Below are 26,115 nucleotides of genomic sequence, written 5' to 3' on the forward strand. Positions count from 1 at the left end.
CTTCTCCCATTTGTGTAGGAGACTCCAAAGCTATTTAAGCTTGAACAACCAAATTCTTCTCTTTCTCTTGTTATCACCCTACCTATTTAACAGATCACATCCCTTCCATCTGTCCAGTGTACAACATTAGGTCCTGGATATAATGCAAGGGAGGTGACCTCTTGATCTAACAGTCACTTCATGCATCATTGGCACTGTCTCTCGCTTTGGTACAGTTATTGGCGCACCTTAAAGTCCCAATGCTCTGCTCACCTTTGAACTGCGACCACTCTCAGAAGCTCATGCTGATGCTGGTACAGGAGATAATCTTGGACCTACATTCTGTCATCCTGTACCAGTGAGGAGATGCTCCAAAGCTACTCCTCTGATGTAGGGAGAACCTTTTCCCACCACTTGTGTCACATTACTAACCAAGCTCCAAAGTAGTGATGCCTTGCCTTCCTCGTATTTTATAGGGACTTTAGGTAAAAACAGTTCTATGGCATTTTCTTGAATTCTCTTTGTTCTTTAGAAGTTAGTCGTGCAACCTAATTGGAGCTTCACAGACTTAAAATCACTGTTTCCTTATACTCACTAGGACATTGTTCTGAATCTATGAGTTAGGGATTCACCTTTTCCTGAGGATGACTTTCCCATGTGGTTGCTCCATCCCCATCCAAAAACATATGCAGTGGATTACTCCTGCCAATATTCTAGCTATGCCTAGACATGTCTGAATCCTGAGGTGACTAAGCTTGGGCTCAGCTGATGTCCTTCCCACCCTTTTAACTTAATACTCTTTCCATTATCCCACCCCATTTTTATGGTATATCAATGCTTACTCTTTATTTATCATCTGTCTGTTATTCTATATCTTTTAAACTAGAAGTAAAAAATAAGGATCAGCTTTGAAAATTAAATCCATACTAATGCACACCTACATATAGTTTTCCTAAATCAAAAGGTTTTGGGTAGGCTTCTTTATTTTTATATGTGCCATATCTAAAACATACTGTATACTTAATAATAAAATTAAACATGTTCAAATAAATTTTATAAAAGATTCAATATTTTCAATACATGTAATATAGTCTGGGTTCCCATTAGCACTTCTAATAAAAACAACTGTTCAGCCATTCAAAAGGTTTAGTCTACATAATCAATGTAGGTGTATTGTGTCTGAAGGAGTAGGTCAAATAGTTAAGCTATGGTGTAGCTCAAGACCAAGAGTAACTGAGCAAGCATTAACTTATGGAATCTTAATAGTCACCTCATTGCTGAAGTAAAAAGGAAACCAAGAGGAAACTTAATAATATCAAAAGTTATTTTAAAGGGAGTTCACATTGGTTTGAAGGGTACTTTGCTTCACACACAATATCCACCTTTGTAAAGCCCAAGAAACCCATATTTGTAACATACGCACATCTTTATGGTTTTTAGAACATAAATCTTTAGAGCAGTATTATTTCTCCACAGATAAAAATTAAAATATTGAAAGTCTTTAGAAAAATAATAAAAGAAACCCTCCTGCAAACCAAAGGAAACTTGGAACTTTGCGTTAAGTGCCTATTTAGCTATAAAAGGGTCTGTGTGTGTTGTAATGAATGGAAAACCGATTTTACTGTATTCCATTTGTGAACATCTTGCAGCAACCTATTTCAGTATTAGAAAGATCATATATTAAAAATAATTTCTGCAGTCATCAATCTATACAAGTAAAAATGTAGTTTCTGTTAAATTAACACTTCATTAAAAAATCAAAATAAAAGCTCAACAAATACTTTTTATGTTGTACTCCAAGACAGGGGGAAAAATCAAAAATTTGAAGAACAGATTGCCAGTTATTCTATTCCATAACAGTTAAGTTTCTCAGTTCTTTTTTTCTTTTTTCTTTTGCTGAGCTCTCTGTCACTGGAAACATCTTAAACCAATTTCAACTGCTACACCTGAATAAACATGTTGTAAAAGTGTTTATGTATTGAAGTGGGTCAGTTCAAGGTATGGTATTTGGCTGGAACTTCTAATTTCTCTTTTTACAGCAAAAGGGCTGCCAGAAGGAGGAAGTCTGAGCTGAATTAATACATTTGTTACAGTGGAAGTAGAATGGAAACTGCTCTGACCACAAATCAAACTGCCTCTTTCATTTATGCCAGTGATAGAGTTTTTCTAAGAAATATAGACTCTGGCATAAAGCCACTGTAAGTTTGCATTTAAAAGAGAAACCTATATGCTTATTTGTTTAAGGTTTACTGCTTTGATTATTTGTAAGTTCTTTCTTGGGTAGGACTGAGTATAGTGTCATTCGTGAGGTGGAATGCCATTTTAATACTTGTAGGGACCGAACAGGTTTTGCCAATATATTGTAGGACAATTGTTGAGGATCCTGATGCTGCCTGGACTGGAGCACACTTTTCTATTTAGCCAATACCTCCACATTTAAAGGACCTCTGTGTCTGTCCCAACAGCTGCACAGACTCACATGACACAGTCTCATTTTCTGATGGTGGAAGGTCTCTGCACAATACAGTATACACAAAAGTGTTTATGCTGCCAAAATAAATTTTGTTAAGAGCAAGAGTTTATTTGCTGAAAAGCCATTGATGCTGTTTCAGGGACTTGTTTTCCTTTTCTTTCTTCTAAGGTGGGTCAGGCCTTATAGTGGACTGAGGTTGCTCCACAGTCTTTACTGAATAAATATTTTAAGAAAACATGCACATCTCCCATGGGGCAGAGCAGAGTCAGTCATGCACATACTAGTATTTCAAACCACATTATATATTACTCTTCAAAGATAGGTAATTCCTGTCTGTCAAGTAGAAAATTTGCATGAGTTTTAAGTAACTCTCAACTAAATTTACAACATAAGATTACATAGTTCATTCTCTTTGTGTGATTTTCATGGACCAATATCAGCCAATGGTTTGCTTCATATAATTATAGTATTAAAATATATTATTAGATCTTTATGTTATATATAATATTTTCAGTGATTATTTTAAACTAGAGAGGATAATAAAAGTGAATTGTAAAAAGGAGAAATAATAATATGTAACTTCTAGATTATTGTGGAATCAAATAACACAAGGGAAACAGTAAAATGCCTAGCATATACATAGCAAGTGCTCCAAAACTTTTGGCATTATTATAATTATAAATGTTAGCATTATTACCCCAATGGGAGAGGTACTTTATTAACCTCTACTGCTAGTCCCTAGGACACCTTGACTTCTAACTCTACTGGTCCTTCTTCTCTGATGCACAGCCACACCAAGTGGCTCAGAAAGAAAGGTTAGAGATGAAGGTCGGTCTTCATGTCTTCATGCCCTTCGGGCATTTTTCTCCTTTCTGAAAGACTCCAGGCTTGGTTTGCATCTTCTGAAATCTTTTCAGTAAACATCCAGTTGTATCAAAACTCAGAAGGGGAGGAATTATAAAATTTTCATGTTTACCTCCAATTGAGAAAAAACTGGCACTTAAAACAAGTCCCCATCCCCAGCGGGGCTTCTGGAATGACCTTGGGAGAGCTTTAAGTAGAGCCCAGCTCTGTAAAGTCTGCTGGGCACAGGCCAGAGAGCAAGGGGGAGGCTATCAGCACTAATTAATGCTTGAAGGGCTCGAAAGAAGCTGGGGAAGTAGCAACATCCAGCCAGCCATTCAGCTTTTATCACTTAGAGGAAAATTATAGGGAACTTAATACAGAAGAGCCCATAGCTCATATTTTTGAAATTGTCACTCAATGTGGACATTTCCAGGCTGATGGTAGTCAACCTTCCCACGTACAGTATTGCTGACTTCCAGGTCTGAGAACTCTGTTAGTAGAGGCAGCCCGAGGGTGTTTTGTGGTGGAAGAATGATGCAAAATGCAAAACCAAGCATGGATAATTGTTTGTAATTGTAAACTCACGATGTTTATAAAGATATTTGGCCTGAAAAGAAAAGATTCTGATAATGTTTTAAAACTTTTTCCCCAAAGTACCCTCAGAATTCATTCATATCAGGTAAACTTGATCTTGTTTTTCATAAACCGTGTGATTGTGCATTGTGTTCTAGGACGCAGTATCAACGTCAAATCTGCTGGTCTGGTGGGGAGACATGGGCCTCAGTCAAAACAACCATTCATGGTGGCTTTCTTCAAGGCGAGTGAGGTACTCCTGCGATCCGTGAGAGCAGCCAACAAACGGAAAAACCAAAACCGCAGTAAATCCAGTTCTCACCAGGACTCCTCCAGAATGGCCAGTGCAGGAGGTAAGGTAACACCGGAGCAGAAATGCACAGAGTTATGGGGTCACATGTTGCAAATCAAGTAGCCGCCATAAATTTACTCTCTGGATATACCTTTATTTGGTTTATTAAATCATCCAGCAATATTTCTAGCATCCCCAGAATGTTTCATCAGTGAATCACTTGGTAATTCATTTTAAAATAAGTATGGCTGGCCTTGCTATGTTGAAAGATTCAGTTCAAATTAAAATCAAGCTGGCAGTAATAAAATTATGAAATGGCTACGTCAACAAAGTCTAGCCAAAAGTGAATTGCACAGCTTGCTGAGCTGACCTCCCCAGGACCTCTCAAATGTGGATGGGTAGCCAGGTAAATTCAACATAAAAATGTTTCTTTAGTACTTAAAACAATACATGTGAATCAGGCAGTTTAAATGTTTTTCTGACAATAGAAGCAGGAATTAAGATAATTAAGATAATATTTATATTTCCATTAATTTTTGGAGGGCTATTATCTAGATAATCTGCCGTGTGTGTGTGTGTGTGTGTGCGTGTGTGTGTGTGTGTGTGTGCATACACACACATGTATATATAAACTCTTACAATGAAATATTATAAACACACAATGGATCCCAATGAGCTTGCAATTTAATCTATTGATTGGTAGAAGGATTATAAAAGTAAATTTGATCTAAATGCTTCTAAGTGCCAAAATCTGAAGTGATTTCATTATATTATTTATGCCAATAAGTGCCTTGTTTAGTCCAGGCCACAGACAGATTTTTATAAGCTCTTTTTAGATAAAAATGATGGCTATTTTATGCCAAAAAATTATCTTTATCTCTAAACAATAAGTCTATTTAAAGGGGAAAAGTTACCGTAGCACTCAACTTAATCTAAAATGTTGGTTCATTTGTGAAATATGTGTTCTTCCATGTTAATGGTCACCACATGCGAGGCACAATAGATGAACTGGCGGATAAAACAGATGTAATCCCTGCATATGGCTTTTTAGCAAATTAGGATGCTTAACTCTTTTGAAAAGACACATCCAGACAGTGTTTGCCATTATACCTGAACTCTTCATTCCCCTCCCCCCAATCACTTAAAACTGATAAATCATATAAAAACACATAAGTTTTTGTTTGTTTGTTTTTGCATCTGGGACTGTCAACAAAAATAATAAGTGGAATTCATTGGAAACTTCCTAAACTATGGGCACTAGGAGAATACTGTTAGAAAGAAATCTATTTGGTGTATTTAACAACAGAAGCAAGAGGGAAGATTTCTTTATGGAAAAAAACAACATTATACTGAATTACATGCTATGTATAGAGTGATGTGGTTTTTTGGTTTGTTTGTTTATTTAATCTTCACCCAAGGACATGCTTATTGATTTTAGAAAGAAGGGAAGAGAGAGAGAGAGAGAGAGAGAGAGAGAGAGAGAGAGAGAGAGAGAGAGAGAGAGAGAAACATCAATGTGAGAAACATTGGTCTGTTGCCTTCCAGTCCATACCCCAACCAGGGATCAAACCCACAACCTAGGCATGTGCCCTGACCAGGAATCAAACCTGAAACCTTTTGGTGTATGGATGACACTCCAACCAACTGAGCCACACCAGCCAGGGCTAGAGCGATGTTTTAAAATAATTATCCAACAAATAAGTTTAACCATCTTTTTCACTTGAAAATAAAACATGATAGTAGTGCCTCATTACCAATCTATTTTATAAAGATCTTCACAAGATATTTAGTTTGGCAAAAATTGTAATTGGTTAATATGAAAGCTGGGGAAAAACAACTTTCTAAGACCTTCCCTTCCTTGTAAATACTCCCCTGTCAAAGTTGTATATTTTTCTTTTCATGTAGAATGGTCTGAAATTGGTTGAAATGTTTTTAATTTAATGTAGCAGACTGCATTAAGAAAAAGGTTTGTTAAAACTTGAATAGAATAGTAAATACTTTTTGAGGAGACTACAAAGGGAAAAGCCCAAGTCCTGTACTTATTATTGAGCTCATAACATCTCTGGCAGAGGCGTTCTAGAGACCGAAATCATCAAAGTCCTTTTCCCCATTGGTGAGCTCTGTTTATCTTCTCTTCCTGACCACAAGTAACAAATGTACTTCTATACCGAGAGATGAATAAAACATATGGGGCAGAAATCACGTAAGTTTTCACCAGTTTCCTAACACCATTTAGAGCACAAAATTATTCTAATATAGACCAATATTTTCTCTTTTAAAAGTTTGTCATTGGCAACCATTTCTGTGAAATATGTGGTAGATGGTTTTGGAACGAGTTCATATTTTGATAATAAAAAGGAAGAAAGTAGCTGGTTTGTGTCTATGAGACTTAACCTTTCAATAGGTACTAATCAAGCAGACGGGAAAAAACTCTTATGGAATTTGACCTAAAAGACAGGGCTTTAAGGAAAGGGAATGCTAATATAAACACAAAATATGATATGTAGGAGACTTGAAATGCTAGTGAAATTTTAAAATTATCCAAATATAAATAATAAATGTTATTATAGTACTAGGCTTTTACAATAAAATACTGTGCAAAGACTCCATGGCTAAGAAAGGAAGGAGGAGTGTTTTAGTAGATGTTTGCCTGATTGCATTTTTTTTTTTTCAGGACAAATCATTAAATGTTGACAGTCTCAATTAGTGAGGAGAATTAAAACCCAGGTTATTATTGCTGTGTTTACCCCACTTCTTTCCTATTTCAAAGATTCTTGCCTTATGATTTCTTAATACCCCTTTATTCTTGCATACTCCTATGGGAGAGCCTAGGACCATGTCTAGCATATAACAGAAACCACCAAAATACTTGGTGTTTAAGTTAATGTGTTGACTGTATGGGAAAACCTAACCCCCTCTTCAGGTTAAAATACACTGAACCGCAGCTCCCAGGTTTTCTGCAGAAACTATCCCTCTTCGTTCCTCTTTAGTTTTTTGGCAAGAAGATTGAGCAGACATGTTATAGGAGAAATAGCCTGTTTCATGATGAGGCAGTACAGTGGATTTTTATTTGAATTTGGGTGTGGGGGGAAGAAAATGGAGGCAATAGCTAAATTTTAGGTTAGCCATTCTTTAAGATATAAAGGCACCGGGTTGGTAAAAATTTTAAAGAACCTACTGAGAGCAAGATGCTGTCCTATATCAGTGCCAAGAATAGAGCATTAAGAATTTTGAAAAAACTAAAAGGCCAAAAGGCAAGTCCTGGTTCACTGCAGAACTGCTTGGTAAGATTACTTATTTGTGTGCCCCATACCGGAGATTTTTGAAGGCGAATCCAGTTATTGGTGACCCTGCCCTACACCCTGGTGATTTCTTAGGACACTTTCTTTCCAAAAGTGATTATAATGAAAGCATTGTGCACTTACTCTAACTCTGACAGGCACTATCTCTTGCCTAGTGAATGCAATGTAAATTAATACCTCTTGGACAAACATATTAATCAAAACCAGAAAGAACAATTAATTGGAATTAATTGTTTAGAATATTTTATGTACTTGATATACACTTTCATTGTTTAAAAATAATCAAGTCATAAGTAAGGTTAGAATTCTCCTTTGATCAATTAATCCTTTTGAGATAGGTTACCCCGATATCAACAGGGTACGTGTACTTCCAAACCTTTTCTTCCACAGATTGTCTCTTTTGGAGAATATATTTTTGTTATGTGTTTTTAACTACATGATTGATATATTTTATGTATTTTTAAGGACTTTTTAAAGAGAAGTTTTAGTTAGGTTCATAACAAAATTGAGAGGAAGGTACAGATTTCCCATGCACTCCTTTCCACTCATGCATAGTCTCCCCCATTATCAATATCACTCACCAGAATGGCATATGTGTAACCAAAGATGACCCCACATTGACACTCCATAATCACCCAAAGTCTATAGTTTACCTTAGGGTTCTCTCCTGGTGTTGTACATTCTGTAAGTTGGGACAAATGTAAAATGATATATATCCTTTGTTATAGTATCACATAGAGTATTTTCACTGCCCTAAGAATCCTCTGTCCTCTGCTTATTCATCCCCCACTTCTCCCTAGCAACCACCAATCTTTTTATTGTCTCCATAGTTTTGCCTTTTTAAGAATGCTATATCCTTGTTTTATCTATTTTTTTTTAACAATATGTCTCCACCATCTTTCAAATTGGTGATCTCATTCTTGGTGACCTCTACTGCAATATAGTCAATAGTGCTTGTGAGAGTTTATTTAATCATATCACTCTTAAAAAGGACATTTGGTTCTTTCTAAATCAGGGCTCTCAAAATCAAAGAAAATCCTTCAAGACTGCACATATAAGAATACATCTAACCCACATGATTTCTATAGTAATTAACACTAAAAGTCTATGTCTATACCCTGAGTTATGCAAAACTTTGGAAATCCCTCCTAAAACAACAATTATTTTGGTGCTTATAATATCTAGCTCACTCTATCTATCTACCTACCTATCTATCATCTACATATCATTCTATCACTTAATCCTGGGTCCAATCCTTACTAGCTGTATAATCTTGGACAATATATGTCACCTCTATTTGCCTCTGTTTCTTCATAGATAAATTGAAAATTTTAATGGTACCTCCCCCATAGGGTAAGGTTACATAGGTTGTGAGGGTTAAATGAATTAATATGTGTAAAGAACTGATAACCATGGTACATGCTTATTATGGTATTAATCTTTAATAGTTAGATTAAACTAATTAACACTATAAGAACCTAAGCTAGTGCCCTAGTACAGCCTGGAAGACTTCATAAGGCACTTATTTGAGACTAGACATTTTCCAGAAATGGAGGGGTAGATGAAGCCTTTTCAGACTGATATGCATAGTTATAGAGCCAAGTACCAGTGTCAAATGGCTGGGTGTGTAAGTATTCCTGTGTGAGAGGAGTGTTATATCAGCGAGAAAATGATGATGAAACCAAGTCATAAAGGGTAGGTATGTGATGATAAGGAGCTATGGTGTCTTCACATAGGCATTCAGAAAAGGAGAGTCATAATCAGATATGCATTTTTGAGAGTTAAATTTGGTATCAGAGTGAAGAGTGGAATGCCAAGGGAGGAAACTGAAATCCCAAATATGATTAGGGGCCTAGTCCAACACCTCATGCAATAAAAATTATAGATTGGAGAGAGTGGAAGTGGAAACCAAAACATGTGGAATGAGGCCAACCGGGACTGAGTGAAAACGGGACTCTGGAGATGGGAGTGTCAAGTATAAGTGGAAGGCATAGGAAAAGATGTAGATATGAGCCCAAATTGTTAGATGTAGCCTATGGACTTGACAGTACCATAGAAACAGAGGAAGAGAAAAACATCAGAGAGAGAGACTCCAGTGGGAACATCAACACTTCAAGAATCCAGAGAAAAAGCAATTTTATGAAAGAGACCAAAGACTGATAGAGATGTAGGAGAGCAGGGATAAAGTGTTATCCTAGAGTAAGTTACCAGAAGAGGATGTTGTAGTAGGAGGTAACCAAATGTGAAAAGGGCTTCCAAGCAGTTAACTAGTCTAGAAATTGGTCAATTTAGTGAGGCTTTGTGCACTGATTTAATGAAGGATACGAGGGAGGAAGAGAAAATCAAGAAACTTACTAAATTTTCTGGCTTGGGCCACTAGATTACTGGTGATCCTGTTAATCAAAATAGTAAACATCAAAGGAGTGAAGTTAGAAATTAAAACAGTGAGTAGGAGGCATCTGGGAAACTTGCATTTAGAGATGTCTGGAAGGCAGTTTGAAACTCAGGTTTGTGGACAGGTTTTTAAGTCAGTGAGCTCTAAGGTGAGAAGGTTGGATCCTAGGTGCTTTGCTAAACACGTGAAGCAAACACTCGAGATAATTACTGTTTTGAGATGTCTGTTTTGCATCACACATTCAAACAAAGAAAAAAACAGTTATTCCTACACAAGTAAATAACACTAATTCCTACTGTGTTGTGCATACATTCAAGTGAGGAGTTCACTGGATTTTGAAATTCCTCATCTTTGGGGGGAATTGTTATTGTTTTGGGTTTATCATGAATTTCTCTATTCCCAAGGCCAAATAAAAAATTTACCATTTCTGCTTCTTTACCTCGTCTTGTATCCTCATTGATTTGTCATTTCCAGTTTCTATAAATTAATTAAAATCCTGATGCTGCCGAAACCGGTTTGGCTCAGTGGATAGAGCGTCGGCCTGCGGACTCAAGGGTCCCAGGTTCGATTCCGGTCAAGGGCACGTACCTTGGTTGTGGGCACATCCTCAGTAGTGGGTGTGCAAGAGGCAGCTGATCGATGTTTCTCTCTCATCGATGTTTCTAACTCTCTATCCCTCTCTCTTCCTCTCTGTAAAAAATCAATAAAATATATTTAAAATAAAATAAAATAAAATCCTGATGCTGTAGATGCTGACTTCCTTTTCCTTTGGGGAACTAAGCATGGGAATGCTAAAATCTTGGCTTTTACTTTGAAACACAATATCTTATCATATTTGGTTTAAGCAATTGATGTGCTTAAATGTTAAACTCTATTTTGGATTTTTTCCCATTTTTTGTTTGTTTTTGTTTGTTTGTTTTGTTACAGATTTATCTATATTTCATTTCTTAAAGAGGCTAATACTAAATTTTAAAGAAAAAGAAACCCATATTGGTAACTAGATATTTTTGGACTTGATTTTCTTTTGTACCCTTCAGAGATAGGCTAGCCTATATTTATTTATTTGGTTGCTTTTTTCAGGAATGAGTGGACAGACTATTGAAGCTCTCTGTAGACCTCAGAAATTTTTTAACTACTTTTAATCACCATGTATTTTATTTTTTGTAATTTTTTTTTCTAGAAAAAAATAATTTAAAAAATCAAACTAAGAAAAATTAAATTTTTACTCTTTTCAGAAATTGACTACAAAGAAATTAGCATAAAATATTTAACAGTGCTTTAAATATTTTGGCACTGACTTCCCAATATTATTAGCATAAAGATACAAAACAAATAAATGCTATATTTATGATATCTGCATTGTGATTGAGGAATGTTAGCAAATTTTTCTAGTATGTGCTGTGGCACCAAAACATTTTGGTAATTTCTGGCACAACTTTTCATTTGTGGGCAGGTTCATCAACAGTAGCATTATGTTCATTTTATTTTAATATTTGAAAGGCTGCCAATCAGTATTTTTTAAAGATATAAATCTAACTTCCCTGCCCTTCCTCCCTCAGTTATTCAGCCAACCGTTTATAGAAAACCTAACTGCAGACTTTGCTGGTTTGGGTACAACATTTACTTCACTCAGTATCCATTAATTTTTATTTCTGACAGAATAAGCATATGGTCCTAACGCTCTATGAAATCAGACTCTTGGAACCAGATTCTGTTATAAATTTCATTGCTCGTTACCTTTATGCGATGTTACATTATATACATCACTTAGCTTGCATGAAAAGCTGCATACATGGAACAGATATATTTTGACATTTAAGTTTTACTTTATTTTTTTTTATAAAAATGGAATTCAAATAACCACATACATAGTTTATGGCTTTTTACACATACTTGTATGTGTTATTGGCTACAATGTCGTTATTCATATCCAGCGTTTTTAATTAAGACAAGGACAAAAGAATAAATATTTCCCATATTGTCTAATGCAGGAGTTGGTGAAGTACGAGCCAAATTCAGTTTTGTACGGCCCAATTGCTAAGAATGTTTTTTACGTTTTTTAATGTTTGAAAAAGATTCCAAAGAAGAATAATACTTTGTTTCATGTAGAATTCATATAAAATACAAATTTCAGAATCCATAAGTCAAGTTTTATCCGTTCATTTATATATTGTCTCTGGGTGCTTTCAAGTTATAGCAGCAAAGTTGAGTGTTGCAAGGGATACCCCATAGCCTAAAATATTGACTGTCTGTGTTTTTTAAAGAAAATGTTTGCTGACCCCTGGTCTAATGCATAGCTGGCTTTTTAAAAAATCCTAAATATCAAGAAGTTTATGCAATCAAACTAATACTATAACTGTTTTTTTTTTCTTTTCTCTAAAAATGACACAGGAGCTTGTCCATTTCATCTTGTTTTACATAGAGTTATAGGAGGCTTGTCCATTCTGTGCTCTTCTGATTGAGAAGTTTACCCAGAGAATGAGTGCTGGGTCTCAAATAAATTCTCTTTCCTCCATCTCCCATCATTATCAACATATTTAATTTGTTTTAATGAAGGTAATTGCACAGTAGGAATAAGTCTGAATTAGAAGGCAAAATGTCTCTAGGTTTAAAATTTAATCATTATCTTGTTTTCTAGACTGACGTTAAATAAATAAGGAGTTGAAGTAACTGTGAAAGGAGATGACAGGGCCCACTAAGACAGGCTCCTTGGATCTTTGATGTGCCTACATTTTCTTTAGAGGTGGAGGATAATTACACTGAAAGGTGATATCTTATGACAGACTGCTTCGCATAGTAAACTGCTACATTGGTTTGCCAGAGATGACTGTCAGAGTGAATGCAGCGTTTATTTCTAGGAAAAAAAAAAAACTTAGCTGTCTTCTTTGAAAATAAATTATTTTGCTGGCTCCCTTACCCTAAAATTTCCCCTCTTTCTTATTTTGTGTTGGAAAAAAATCAAAATGGGTTGATTTTTAAAATACGTTTGGTGCAAGGTGTGAACAAACTTTAAGACAATATTGAAAGATTTTCTGTAAAGTTATCTGTTTCTTCTGTATTTTGTTTTTTTCCAGAAACAAGATCGAGGTTCTCCGTTTATCCTTAAATCTTTTAAACAATTTTTAAAAGTTACGGGTTTTTCAGGTTATATTCCAAAATATGTAATGGAAATAATGTATTTCATTTGCTTCAAATAATTTGTGTAACACTCTGAGGAATTCATTCATTAAGGCCTCCAAGAATTATTGAGTACCTACTGTATGCCAGGCACTGTTCCTGACACAGAGATATACCAGTGAACCAAACGGAACCAAATGAGATTTTTTACCCTTGAGGAGTTGACATAGTAGGAAATAGACAAGAACCAATGCACATAATAAATGAGTAAATGGCATAGCACATTAAAGGGGAGGGAGACCGGGAATATTAGGGTGTTGGTTTAAGGAAGTCAGTGGAGGCCTCATTGACAAGATGATGCTTAAGTGAAGAACAGAACAAGCTATAGGCATTAGGTATATAGATATGCAAGGGAAGAGCATTTCAGGAAGAAGGGACAGTGAGAGCAAAGACCCTAAGGTGACAGAAAGCTGACCTGTGCATGAAACAGCAAGGAGGTGGCATGGCCATACTGGAGTGAAGGAGAGGAGGAGGAGTGGAAAATGCATCAGAGAAGTAATGGGGCCTTATAAGGCATGTGAGGATATTTCATTCTTATGGGTATGGAGCACCATCCTGGGACATTTTGCTGGGGAGTGATATGATTCAATTGACTTATTAAAAGGTCTACTTGGCTGCTTTGTTGTAGGGGAGCCAGGCAGAACAGGGAAAATATTATTGAGGATATTGCAGTAAGTAATTCAGGTGAAAGATGACGGTGCCTTGGACAAGGAACAGTCATGAAGGTGGTGAGAGAGGGTGTATTTTGGTGCTATTTGAAGGCAAAATGTGTAGGATTTCCTGAAAGATTGGATGTGGGAGAGAAAAAAAAAGAAATATTTTTATTTTACTCCAAATTGTGTGTTTTTTTAAATGTTTTTATTTAATAAATGTTATAAAACTGGGAAACTGCCATCAGTTAAGAACAGAGAGGTCGACCAGTAGGACAGATTTGGGGAGGATGATCAAATGGTCAACTTTGGGTATCCCGAGTTTAACGTATTTATTAAAATAAAATCAACTCAGTATGATCCCAATTGGTACTTTCCCACTGTCTACTTCATGGATGATGTTGAAAAATATTGTATGAATATTTAATATATATAAATATATTAAGTGCTACTATAATATGCACAAATTAATGAATAAGCATTCATTGAGCAGCTAGGCATATGCTGTGCACCATCACATAGGGAGTCTAACCAAATTCTTGTTAGAGCCCCAAAAGGTAAATTCTATTGTCTACATTTTATAGAAGAAGAAACTCAGAACAAGTAGCTGAGTAACTTCACATGTTTAGCAAGTTGCTTTAGCTTTAAGATTCAAACTCATATTTTACAACTTCAAATATAGCTTCTTTTTTATTAGTGACCTCACCAAAGAAATAGTAGTATACGCAATAAGCTGCCATCTGTTTAAAATCTGATTTTTGTCTTCAGATTATAATACAAGCGAACAAAAGCAAGCCTGTAAGAAGCATGAACTCTATGTGAGTTTCCGGGACCTGGGATGGCAGGTAAGAATGATCAATCAATTCAAGTGTTCTTTTCTGCTTTATGATAAATCCTGAGTTCCTTGTAACCTTTGTCAGTAAATTTTCCAATACAGTAATCAGTTATTGTAACCAGACTATTCAGCATGTGGATTATCCACATTATTTTTTCTTCATTATTCTTTCAGCATAAAAACATAATTATTAGGTTTTATAGTAAAAATAAAAAAAAACTATGTTGAAGAAGAAAGGATATTTATAATATTTAGAAAGTGAAAAAAAGGTTTATTCTTTAAGTATTTCAAACTTTTGATTTTAATACTATTTTTTTTTCAGATTAACTAAAGCAATTCTCTTTGTCCCCAATGGTCCCAAACTATCAGTCTAAGAAACAGAATTCTTGACTTTATTGTCTCTGTCATTAAAAAAATTTTTTTTTCAGACAAAGTTGTTTTTCTGCACTTCAAACTTATTGCTGTCTTTCACATATGATTACCTTCATAAACATATGATTAGCTTCATCAATAGGGCAAGGAGGAGAATTTAACCAATAGAGTTTTTTAATAATTCTATGTAGTAATAATTTAAAGTTTTTTAGATTATATTATTCGATTACAATGGTTCTCATAATATGAGCTATATTATTGAGAAGTAATATTAAAATGTCAACATTTTCAAATTTTACATTAGGGCCAATTTTTACCTCTCTAGGGGAAAAAATAGAGCAATTATGACATATGTCAATTTTTTAGCTTCCTAAAAAATTTCATGTGCAGTTTTGGAAGTTGCTTCAATTCATTTCTTCTAAAGAGTCTATAAAGCTAATACATGAATGAAAAAAACAAAAACAGTACAAGAAACAAATATTAAAGCTTTCGGAGGTTGTCAAGTTTCAAAACCAGGAATGAGTTATTAAGAAGTAATTAGAATTATCTCAAGTTTATACTTTTTTTTTTGGTCTGGTTCACTTGAACTTTCCAGAGTTCATCATTTCCTGTTTAAAGAATATTTAGAATATTATTTCATGATTATGGTTTTATTCATGAATGCATGGATTTATACATACTATGAATATTGTACATAGCAATCTCTTGGGAGAAATTACAGAGGACATTTTCTTGTGAAAATATTTATATATTTTTGTGAATGTCAACTTAAAAATAAATCAAGGGCTTGGGGGAGGCTATCCTATTAGACTAATTATTGGACCAAGAAGAGAAAGAAACCTATCCAGATTTATATATATTTGAGTATTTTTAAGAATTATATTTTTATATTACTTTTTTCTCCTTTTTTGTGCATTTTAGGACTGGATTATAGCACCAGAAGGATATGCTGCATTTTATTGTGATGGAGAATGTTCTTTTCCACTCAATGCCCATATGAATGCTACCAACCATGCCATAGTTCAAACTCTGGTATGCTTTGTTTTTGTAGGATTGAAACTGGTTTAAGATGAAAACTTCATATACAATTATTTTAACAGAAAGCATCCATTGGTAGTTATTAGTGCATTATCTCCTCTTCTCAAATTCGTTTGGCACTTTTTAGAGCCAAAGTAACAAATTATGGGTATAGTCAGGAAATTCCGGCTGGTTTAAAGATGAATCCTGATTCCATATTAGGGAAGGATTCAGCTAGGTAAGTTGTAATCACATGATGTGTTCATTCTGCGATTGCTCCACTATGCAACATGACTAACCACACAGGTTCCCAGTGACTTATTTCTAACCTAACAATTCATTAGTAATTATTGCAAAAACATTGAATAATAGCTGTAGTGAGTTTCATCTAAGGACTTTTACTCTAATTATTTAAGGATGCTCTATAACACACTGTGACATTATGAAAGCTCTTTAATGTAGAATATAAGTAGACGTTACATTTCTATTTCTTAATACCTTTTTTACCTTTAAGATGAAAAAGAATCTTCATTTTTTTCCCCTTTCCAGACTCATGAAATCAAATAGTGACTTAATCTGTAATAGCCTAGGCTTGTTTTTGTGAAAAAGATAGTGAGATGTTGATTCCGTGGTCTTTAAGTGTCTGTACTCTATTTAATGAGCTCATGGAACCTCTTTAAGAGTCTGATGTACCTGCTCTATGGCAGAGGGACAAACTCTGGAAGACTTAGTGACAGGCTCCTAGAAGGTTCAATAGACTATGTGATATTATTGCAAATTAATGTGAGGGTTAATATGAAAATTTTAGCTATTGTAATTAGGAGAGAAGAAAAGGAAAAAAAAAGTATTTTAGATTCCAGACTTACTGATGGGAATGGGGTTATTTGGTGAATGGCAGTAAGAGAGCAGTAGCTATTGGGCAAAAAAATTAAAAACAAGTAAAATAATCTATCTTAGTGGATGAGGCTTGTTTATGACCAAAAAAAAAAAAAAAAAAAAAAAAGAGTAACTATTAGAATTTGTGAGGAGTTGACTCTTCAGGAGGTTATCTTTTTTTTTTTCTTCAAAATTAATTGAAAATTGAAAGCTGATGAGAAGAGTAGCTCAGTTTCCTTCTGAATAAAGAATGGGGTATCTATATTGATAGATTAAATTCTTGAATGCCCATTATGCTGTTGTCTTCACTGACTTCCGATGTACTACCAAATAGCTAGACACCAAAGACACGTCTATGACAACTAGAGCTTGGGCATTGGCAAAAACTTTGGAAAGAAATATGGTGTAAGAGAAGCAGAGAGATAAAACAAAATACGTATTTTGAAAGGTAATCACATTCATTTTCTTCTTTTTCTGAGTCTTGACCAATGAGATTGCCTACTTCCATACCATATGCAAAGTATAGAGAAAATTCCTGGAGGAATTTCAAGGGTTGATATGCTTTCATCTTTGCTATCTGTACAGATAAGTAGTTCATGATACAGGACAACTTTTCTGTGAGGTCTGGAGCAGGTATGCTCTGCAAGGATGAATGTTTGTATTCAAACACCCACTGGTAAAAGAAAAATAAATGCTATGAAGTCTAGCCTTTTATCCATGTCTATGAGAATTCACGTTGACTGAGAGCTGACCATACAGAGAACAATGCTGCTGATTCATGCCCTGAAGGGATAGCCATGATCACCGTGTTTCTGTAGTGTCAGAGAGGGCAGCCACTATCAGCTTATAAAAAATGACGCTTAATTTCTCAGAAACTTCTTTGCCTCTTATTACTCTCATTCTAATGACTCAGAAAGTAGACTTTTGCTTCCTGAGATACATATCTAATGTATGAACATTTCCCTCAAGCGAAGCAATGCTTATTTATTGAAAAAACTGTCAAATACAACCCTTTCTCTCATTTCCCTTTTTCTTCTTATAAATATACTAGAGGCCTGGTGCATGGATTCATGCACCATTGGGGTCCTTTGGCCTTGCCTGCACCCTCTCACAATCCAGGACCCCTAGGGGGATGTCGGATAGCCAGTTTCAGCCTGATCTCCACAGGCCCGATCTAGACAGGAGGGAGCCCGATCCTGTGCATTGAGCATCTGTCCCCTGGTGGTCAGTGCGCATCGCAGCTACCAGCTGGTCATCCGGTCGTCCAGTCATATGGTCGCTTAGGCTTTTTTATATATAGATATTTACATATTGTCAGCTTTTGGGGCTATAGTGTAGAAGGCAGTGTCGAAAAACAAACATTAAAAAAAATCTGATGTGCACTTGGAACAAGACCCCGCTCTGCACCACTGTCCTGGGGTGTGGGATATAAGTCATCACAGAACTTGAAGCGTCCATGGGAAGTTTGATGTTTTCCCCCTGGCATTGTGCACTCTCTCTGTTTGTTCTATGAAGGACATGAAACAAGAAGACAAGCATGTTTGTTGTTAAAGGAGAGCATGTTTGTGACTAATATGTTTGCGAAACCATTCAAGAACAATCCTTTTTTATTTTTTTATTTTAAGCAAATGCTTCGTGAGGCTGCCAAGCTCCGTTGAAACGGGGTGATCAATCACGTATGTGCGTGTTATGGAAGATAAAACTGATGAGGGACACAAGCTGCATCTGAAATGTGTAGAAACTATCCAACTTTTAGTTTTGTGAGGTCTTAGGAAATTTCAAGTTCATGTCAGATCACCTCATTTTTTCTGCTGTTTCTGTCCATATGCAGGGCTCTTATATCATTTCAGCCAGGACATTGTACAGCCAAACTCTAGGAGGCTATATTTGCTTTTTGTAGATCCCTCCGGACTCATCAATGGGACTTCCCATAAACCCCTCTGAGGGAAGGACTAGGGTAGTTGGGTGGGAACAGGGGAACCAGCTCCTGGCTCCTTGCTCAGACCATAGGCAGACTGCCAGTCTGATCAAAATGAGAATAAACCCTTTATTTAAGAATTTCACTTTCCATGTACAGCCACCTTTTTTAGGCTTTTGGGGGGATGGATAGTCAATTCGTAAAATAATTAGGCTTTTTACTTCTGATTTAGCTTAGCCTGCATTTTAGAGGTAGTCTAGGGGAGAAATAAAGTAAAAGGATATTAAACTCTAACCAATCTGCTAAATAATTCTGTGAAGAGTTGAAATCATTGCTTTAAACTTTAAAGCAAATATTGGGTTATACCTGGAGTTTATTTTGCTGTTATATTTAAGTTTCCTCTACAATGGAAAATGAAGAGTTGACATAATTTTGATGACTTATTGTTTAATTATCCCTTTGAAATAATTCTTAGATCTGAATTTTCCAACAGTCCAATTGTGTGGCTTTACTGATTCGCATTTATAAGTTCTGTATTTCTCATGAAGTAAATAGAAGTCGTTTTAACCAAAAGCAACTCAGTTCTAGCTGCCATGTTCTTTTTCCCAGGAAAATTTTCACTGGTTTTTCCATATAAGGTATTTTCCTTAGCTGTCTGAACATTTTTCAAGACCCCAACACATAATTAGAACTGCTGGGTTGATTCTAGGTGTCAGTGCTTAAGAACACATCCTTTATTGCCAGCCACCCCAGCTACTGAACACAAAGAGAATAGTGAAGGGTGTGCTTGATGGTGAGTGATAAGACAAGCATAACCATTTTAAAGCTGCAGACAAAATATTTACCTTATTTCTTAAAGAAACAAAACATTTTTTCTTTCCCAGGTTCATCTGATGTTTCCTGACCATGTACCAAAGCCTTGCTGTGCTCCAACCAAATTAAACGCCATCTCTGTGCTATACTTTGACGACAGCTCCAATGTCATTTTGAAAAAATACAGAAACATGGTAGTGCGCTCCTGTGGCTGCCACTAATATTAAGTCATAATGGAAATAAGAAAAAAGATCTGTATTAAGGTTTATGACTACAATAAAAAGTATACTTTCAGACAAAAGGAGAATTTTGTAAAATTAGTCTGGCTCATTTCATCTCTACCTATGTACAATATCATGTATATAGTCACTTTTATTTATTTAAAGGTATATATTCTCCTTTATGGATGCCTTATCAATAAAATCTATTTTATAGGTCACTACATTAAACAATCGATTGCCCAGTCTAACTTTCAATGAGGTATGTTAAGTCCAATTCAATTCCATGTCAACATTTTTTCTAATACAATTTTTAATATATTTTTTGAAATAAGAACTCCTTTTACTGTTAAATATCGATGAAAGAAACTGAATGCATTTGGTTATGTTGCTCCAATAAAAACTATGATAGGATATTTATTTAGAAGTAAAACTTAAAAAAAAAATAACAACCCAAACAAAAATGTTTAGGTAAATACATTTTTTTTCTTTTAGAGTTTCTACTTCATTCAATAAAGTGAAATGTTGAACTGGATTTGAATAAATAAATGGTAGGCAGAACATAGAATCTGAAAGATTGCACATAATTGTTGTAACTGTTTGCTTTAACAGAATTGGTGTAACTGTAGGAGCATGTTCCTTCTTGGCTTGTGAATTGCAGATTTTGCAAAGAGCTCAAAGCTTCAGGAACTCTGTGGAGACAGGCTTGAGCCTGTGTCCATAACTTTCCAAGTTAACACTAAAAAAATGGCAGTACAACCTTCTTACCTCAAATAAATCATGTCTGCCTATTATCTAGAACACTACTGCTGCAGATTTTTTTCTGGTTTAAAAGGAGTCCAAAATAAAGAAAACTTTACGTGTGCTCCACTTCCCTCCCCACAGACGAGAGTCACTGCATGCATAAAATATACCGGAGCATGATGCAGACAGAGCCATTTTCTTTAGCGCTCCTTTATAACTGAGTCCGTTGATGGATGTGATGCAAGGGATTTTATTTAGGGTAAAAGCACTGAAACTAAACTGGAGGAAATTACCAAAAATCCCAGAATGGCTTTGACAGAATTGCCATTTCGAAAGAACAGCTGAAATCCATTTTTCATATCTTTGAGAATGAGCTCAATGAAAACCTTATTTTGTAAAGGGATTTTGTAAACCCTTCTCCAAGCACAAATAATTCCAAATGGGAGGGTTCTGTTGTGTATATGTGCATGTGTGTTCTTCCCTCTGAAATTAATTTATTTTCTCTCTCTGTTCCTCTCTCTGTCTTCTAAGGCTTTCCTTTAACACACACTGATTTCTTAAAGAATAACATTTAGATGGATAACTTGCCATTTATCGTGGCTCCATGGCTAGGCCTATTTAAAGGTCATCTAGAGTATTCATAAAGCACCATTTATTAATCACTCTTTTGGATCTTTCAAATAAAAATAGAAATAGCTTAAAAATGTTATGGGTTTGTTTGTAATTCAGATATGTTGCAATGTTGTTTTAACATACAGTTTATCTTAAAGATTTGATAATAACTATATTGGAGGTACATTAAATAATATATTTTTTAATTAATGGCATACCATTGTAAGAATAAGAAACGGAAGTCTATTATATTATTCTTTAAATGTGCTGTTTAAATATATTTCTATATTTTAAAATATATTAAACTTGTTATGCTAGTTTCTATTGTGCTTCTTGGTTTGAGTCTTTATTTGAAGGATACAACACGTAAGTATGTCACAAACTGAGACTATAAGAATATCAGATATAAAAGGTATGTGGATTACATGGTTCTTTATGTTGTTTTTAATTGCCAAAACTAGTTTTTGTGTTAATAAATAACTGACTGCTAAATAAGCAAAGCAAAATTCAATAAATTAAATATTTTCTTAATTTGTTTAAACAACAAAGAAATTTTTAAATAGCAAAAATGATTAGAATAGGAAAATATCTCACTTTATTCTCTTTCATTTAAGAAGGGAGATTATTGGTATCAGTATTTTCATATTTTTTCAAATGATATCTATATATGTATATACATATCCTATATAATAATCCTATATAATAAAAGGCTAATATGCAAATTGTCCCTGCGGGTGGGAGATCCACCGACCAGGAGTTAGATGTGCACTGACCACCAGGGGGCGGCGTGGAACATGGCGGGCCTCAGCCATGTGGTGCTGGCAGCAGGCGGCAGTGGAGGTACTGCCGGCCCCAATGACGAGAGTGGGACCGCAACGGGATGGTGGATCAGGTGAGCGGGCGGCGCCAGGCCAAGGCAGGTGTGAAGGGAGGCCCTGGCTGGCAGCTGCCTGCTGCTAGGGACCTTACCTGTGCACGAATTTTATGCACTGAGCCTCTAGTATACACATGTTTAGTCACATATTCTCAAATAACTGTTACTGTAACTTCTTAGTATTACTTCAGTTGTATTCTGATTACTAAAAATCAGAATAGCTTGGCTTATTTTATTATGATCCAATCTACTCAAGTCTTTTCAGTTAGTTATATATTGACTTTGTTGTGTATTTGTTTTTAATTTTTCTGTTTTACATACTTTTGCTTTATAATGTGCCCCTAATCCTTTTTGAAAATAGAAGGGTATAAATCACAAATATTCAAATTCTTTAAAACTAAGGCAAAAAGAAATGTTTACATTGAACAAAATTATAAGAAAAACACAGAAAGAAAATTCAAAAGTATTTTTTATCTCATTTTATAATCCCTGTATCACTATCATTGAATCTGAGTCAAAGTCTACTGGCTACTATACAGTCTGGCAAATATCATCTCCCAAGACATTTACAATGAATAATTAGCTCATGCTGCAGCTCCATTCATGGCAGAAGAAATCCTCATTCCCAAACACAAGTCACCGTCTTATAACCATTCAGTCAAGTGCTCAATTTATCATCCAATTTTCATCTCATATTACCTCCTCTTCTATGTTTTCTCTTTGCATTTTTTTGGCTTCAAACTTTTTAAAGTTACAAGTGAAGAAGGCTTTGCCGATAAAGGGTATACATTGCTAAGTATATATCTATACATCTGTATTTTATCAAGTTTGGTTAAGATCATAATTGCAGAGAAAGTAGGAAAAGGAATAGATGCCAGTATTTATTCTTATTTAGGCAGGACAGTGACACTATATCCAAGTTAGTAATTTAAAAAGAGCAAAGGTTCTGTAAAAATTACTTCAGTCAGTTGTAATATTTGTTAAAGACTTTTTGAAAGATGGGGATTTCAAAGACAGGAGAAACCAGATTAGATATAGCCATTAGAAATGACAAAGAAATTTTAGACATTTAAAAACTTGCACTTTCACCTTTGCATCTTAGTTTCAATTTGACAGAGCCAGGTAACTCAGCTAGCCTCAAGGTCAATGTATGTACACCAAGCTTGTCAAACTCTAAGACTAACGCGGGCCAAGTAAACAAGGTTTAAGTTTACATGGGCCGCAAAAAACCAAAAGCTTCAATTTTCATAGAAACATAGGTCTGTTTCAATATAGACATGCTGAATACAAAGGGCTGAAACAAATGAGTAATCGTTAACATAAAAGAATAGAACATTTTAATAAAAATTAATATTTTTTTGAACATTAACTTACCAGTCACTGCATAACTGCACAAATTAATAAGTGTAATGCAAATAAACCTATTTTTCTTGTTTTCCGAAGGCAAAATATTTTTTTGTTGCGCACATCAAACAGGTCAGTCCAAGACTAATGACTTGGCAATTGGCTGCTAAAATATTCGCTGCTAATAATTGTGGAGAAAAAGGGTTTGTTTTGGTCTGTGATCTGTAGTGCTGGGGGGGGGGGGGGGGTGACAGTCTGCCAAGAACAGTTTCTCCAACTGTTACAGTCCCATGGGACCCAAGAATGCAAGTTCCCCTGGCCTCCAGAGGCAGGTGATCTAGGGGTGTCGGCTGGGAGGCACCAGCAGAAAACCAGGTCTCCTGACGTGAACACGGGGGCAGCGAAGGTGCATGGAGGTTCCCTCTGGGCGATGGGGCCTCTGGAGAAGCAGTGACAGCGCCCGTGGCTGGAGCAAAGCGGAGGAGGAGTGCAAAAGGTGCTCTTGCTGAAAAAGAAAAAAAAAAAGAAAGAAATTTTGGAAAGGAAAAGAAAAATAAATAAGTAAAGGTGCCCCCTATCTGGCTTTAGGCAGGCAGAGGGAGGGCAGGAGGGAGGGAGAGCAGGAGGAGGGCACCTACCAGCCACCGTAGAAAATCCCAGCTGGTCTCTGCCCTCAGGCCAACCCTTTACAAGGAGCAAGTGAGTGTCTTTCCAGTCAGGGCGCTTTCCCAGGGCTGCTTCCGCGCTGGGCCCGGCAGGTAAGTCTGTGCCGGCTCACATGGTTCCTCATTTTGCCAGAGTCCCATTGATTACTGAAGCCAGGTGTTTGGGGGCGCTCAGCTCTCAGGTGTCCAGCGCTGGGGGGTTTGACTTCCCTCCCAGTCGAAGGTCACTGTGTTGAGATTGTGTGTCAGCCCTTCTTGGGCTGCGATGAGGTGGTTTCCTTCTCATTTGCCGAATGTGAAGGTGTCCTCCAGTTTTTAGGATGTTTGTTTGTTTGTTGTTGTTTTCCCCCCCAGAGGGAACTGCTCCATACAGACCTGTAGTTTCACTGTGTTCCTGGGAGCAGTGGGGTCAGGGTCATCCTAGACGCCCTCTTGAAGGGACACGTAGGGCATGCGAATCTGATAAAAGAAGGAGGCTACCTGGAGCCCACGGGGTGACTTAGCTCCTCTAAATTACACGAGGGAAAGGGCCCCCTGAACCTGGAAAGCACCGCCCCGTTTGTACAGCGGTGACACAGAAGCGAACACAGAGACCAGCACAGGAGTGACTTCTGTGGACATCTGCGGGAAGAGCGTTCCTGACAAAGGCAGCAGCATTGGCCAAAGGGTGGCTGGCATTTCTGAGACGGCAAGGAGGCAGGTGCGGCCAAGGCAGAGGAGGGGTGTCTCCCCGGGAGAGGGGAGGGACAGGAGCTCAGGCCGGTAGCAGGGGGTCCGATTATGTAGGGTCTTAAAGGCCACTGTAAGGACTTTAAATGGTGCCCAGATAGGCAAAGCCATTAGGAGGTTTCGAGTGGAAGAGGCTTGTGTTTTTTAAGGGAACATGGGCAATTGTGAGGAGAGCCCTGGGTAGGAGAGACAAAGCAGGAGGACAGTGAGGGGGATATCAGAAAATCCAGCCCCAGAGGACTTGGTAAGGTGGGCTGGTGAGGTCATTGTAGGAGTGGTGAGAATGAATGAAAATCTGAACCTCTGAAAGGTAGAGTTGACAGGATTTGCTATGTGAGAGGAATGAGCTAAAGCTGATTCCCATTAGCACGACCTGAAGAAATGGGAGGAAGGAGGAAACATTGAGGGAGCTCCAGCAGAGGACAGGGAGGGATTGCCTCAAGAAGTTGAGAGTTTGATTTGGGGCATGGTAACTTCTGAGTGAGATGTCCAGAAAGTGGCTTGAAATACAAATCCGAAGATTAATGGAGAGGTCTTACCAGACACACAAATCTGTAAATGATCAGCATACGGTGGTATTTAAAGCCAGGTAATCAATGAGATCATCGCTGCAGATACAAGGTACTAGCAACAAATGAGAACCTTCCTCCAGGTTTTATTACCAACAGCTTAATTGTGCCCAATCATATGAAACAGGTGTTTACGTGAAGACAGCCAACTTATTTCTGCTCCTGTCTGCCATAGGACTTTATGAAACAGGTTGTCTCTGTTTACTGAGAAAGGTCAGTTGAAACTCTCTATAAGTTTTAGGGGAAAAAAAAGTAGGTATACGTTTAATAAACATCATGATATAATTTTATAAATAATGTTTGCTGTGCATTTTAAACAGTCCAGGGAGCTTTGGTAAAGTGAATATGGTAACGAGAAAAAAGGTGGGTGATGCTAAATATCTGGGAGCATGAATAAATTGTCACTGGCACAGATGTTACATTCAAATGAGTCCTTTAAAAACAAAAAACAAAAGAGTAATACATTGTTTTCAATAAATTCTGTATATGTAATGAGGGGAGAGCTTTAAAGGTTTAGGAGAGACATAATGATTTAAAATACTACTTAACGTTAAAATGGCTCTCTAAGAAAATACTTGGAAAACCCTTCATAGAAGTGCTGTTGATTTTTGATCATCCCTGTCTCTCAGCATTGACAGGGTACAATTCTGCCTTTAACCTCTTTACTGTAAGTTCCTTTGTATATTATTAAAATTTCTTTTGTTTATACAGCTTTATATTGGGCTAAAATTACAGCTATTTTTTTTGTAAAACTGAAATTTTTTTGCATTAAAATGTAGCAAGTTTGAAAGTTTGTTTCTAGAGAACTGAATATGCTAGTACTACTACAAAAAGTTTACATC

General features: G+C 36.3%; 1 protein-coding gene across 1 annotated transcript in view; it reads left to right on the forward strand.

Moving 5' to 3' along the window:
* Positions 1–21,308, forward strand: part of BMP5 (bone morphogenetic protein 5) — a 113,810-nt gene extending 92,502 nt beyond the window's left edge. Inside the window, exons 4-7 of the mRNA XM_079781460.1 lie at positions 4,030–4,224; positions 14,456–14,532; positions 15,816–15,926; positions 19,590–21,308. Coding sequence (XP_079637586.1) covers positions 4,030–4,224; positions 14,456–14,532; positions 15,816–15,926; positions 19,590–19,739 — 533 coding nt within the window. The 3' untranslated portion in view covers positions 19,740–21,308. The remainder of the gene's footprint in view (positions 1–4,029; positions 4,225–14,455; positions 14,533–15,815; positions 15,927–19,589) is intronic.
* Positions 21,309–26,115: the final 4,807 nt, after the last annotated feature.

The sequence above is a fragment of the Cnephaeus nilssonii genome, assembly GCF_951640355.1.
Source record: "Cnephaeus nilssonii genome assembly, chromosome: 9".
NCBI classification, from domain to species: domain Eukaryota; kingdom Metazoa; phylum Chordata; class Mammalia; order Chiroptera; family Vespertilionidae; genus Cnephaeus; species Cnephaeus nilssonii.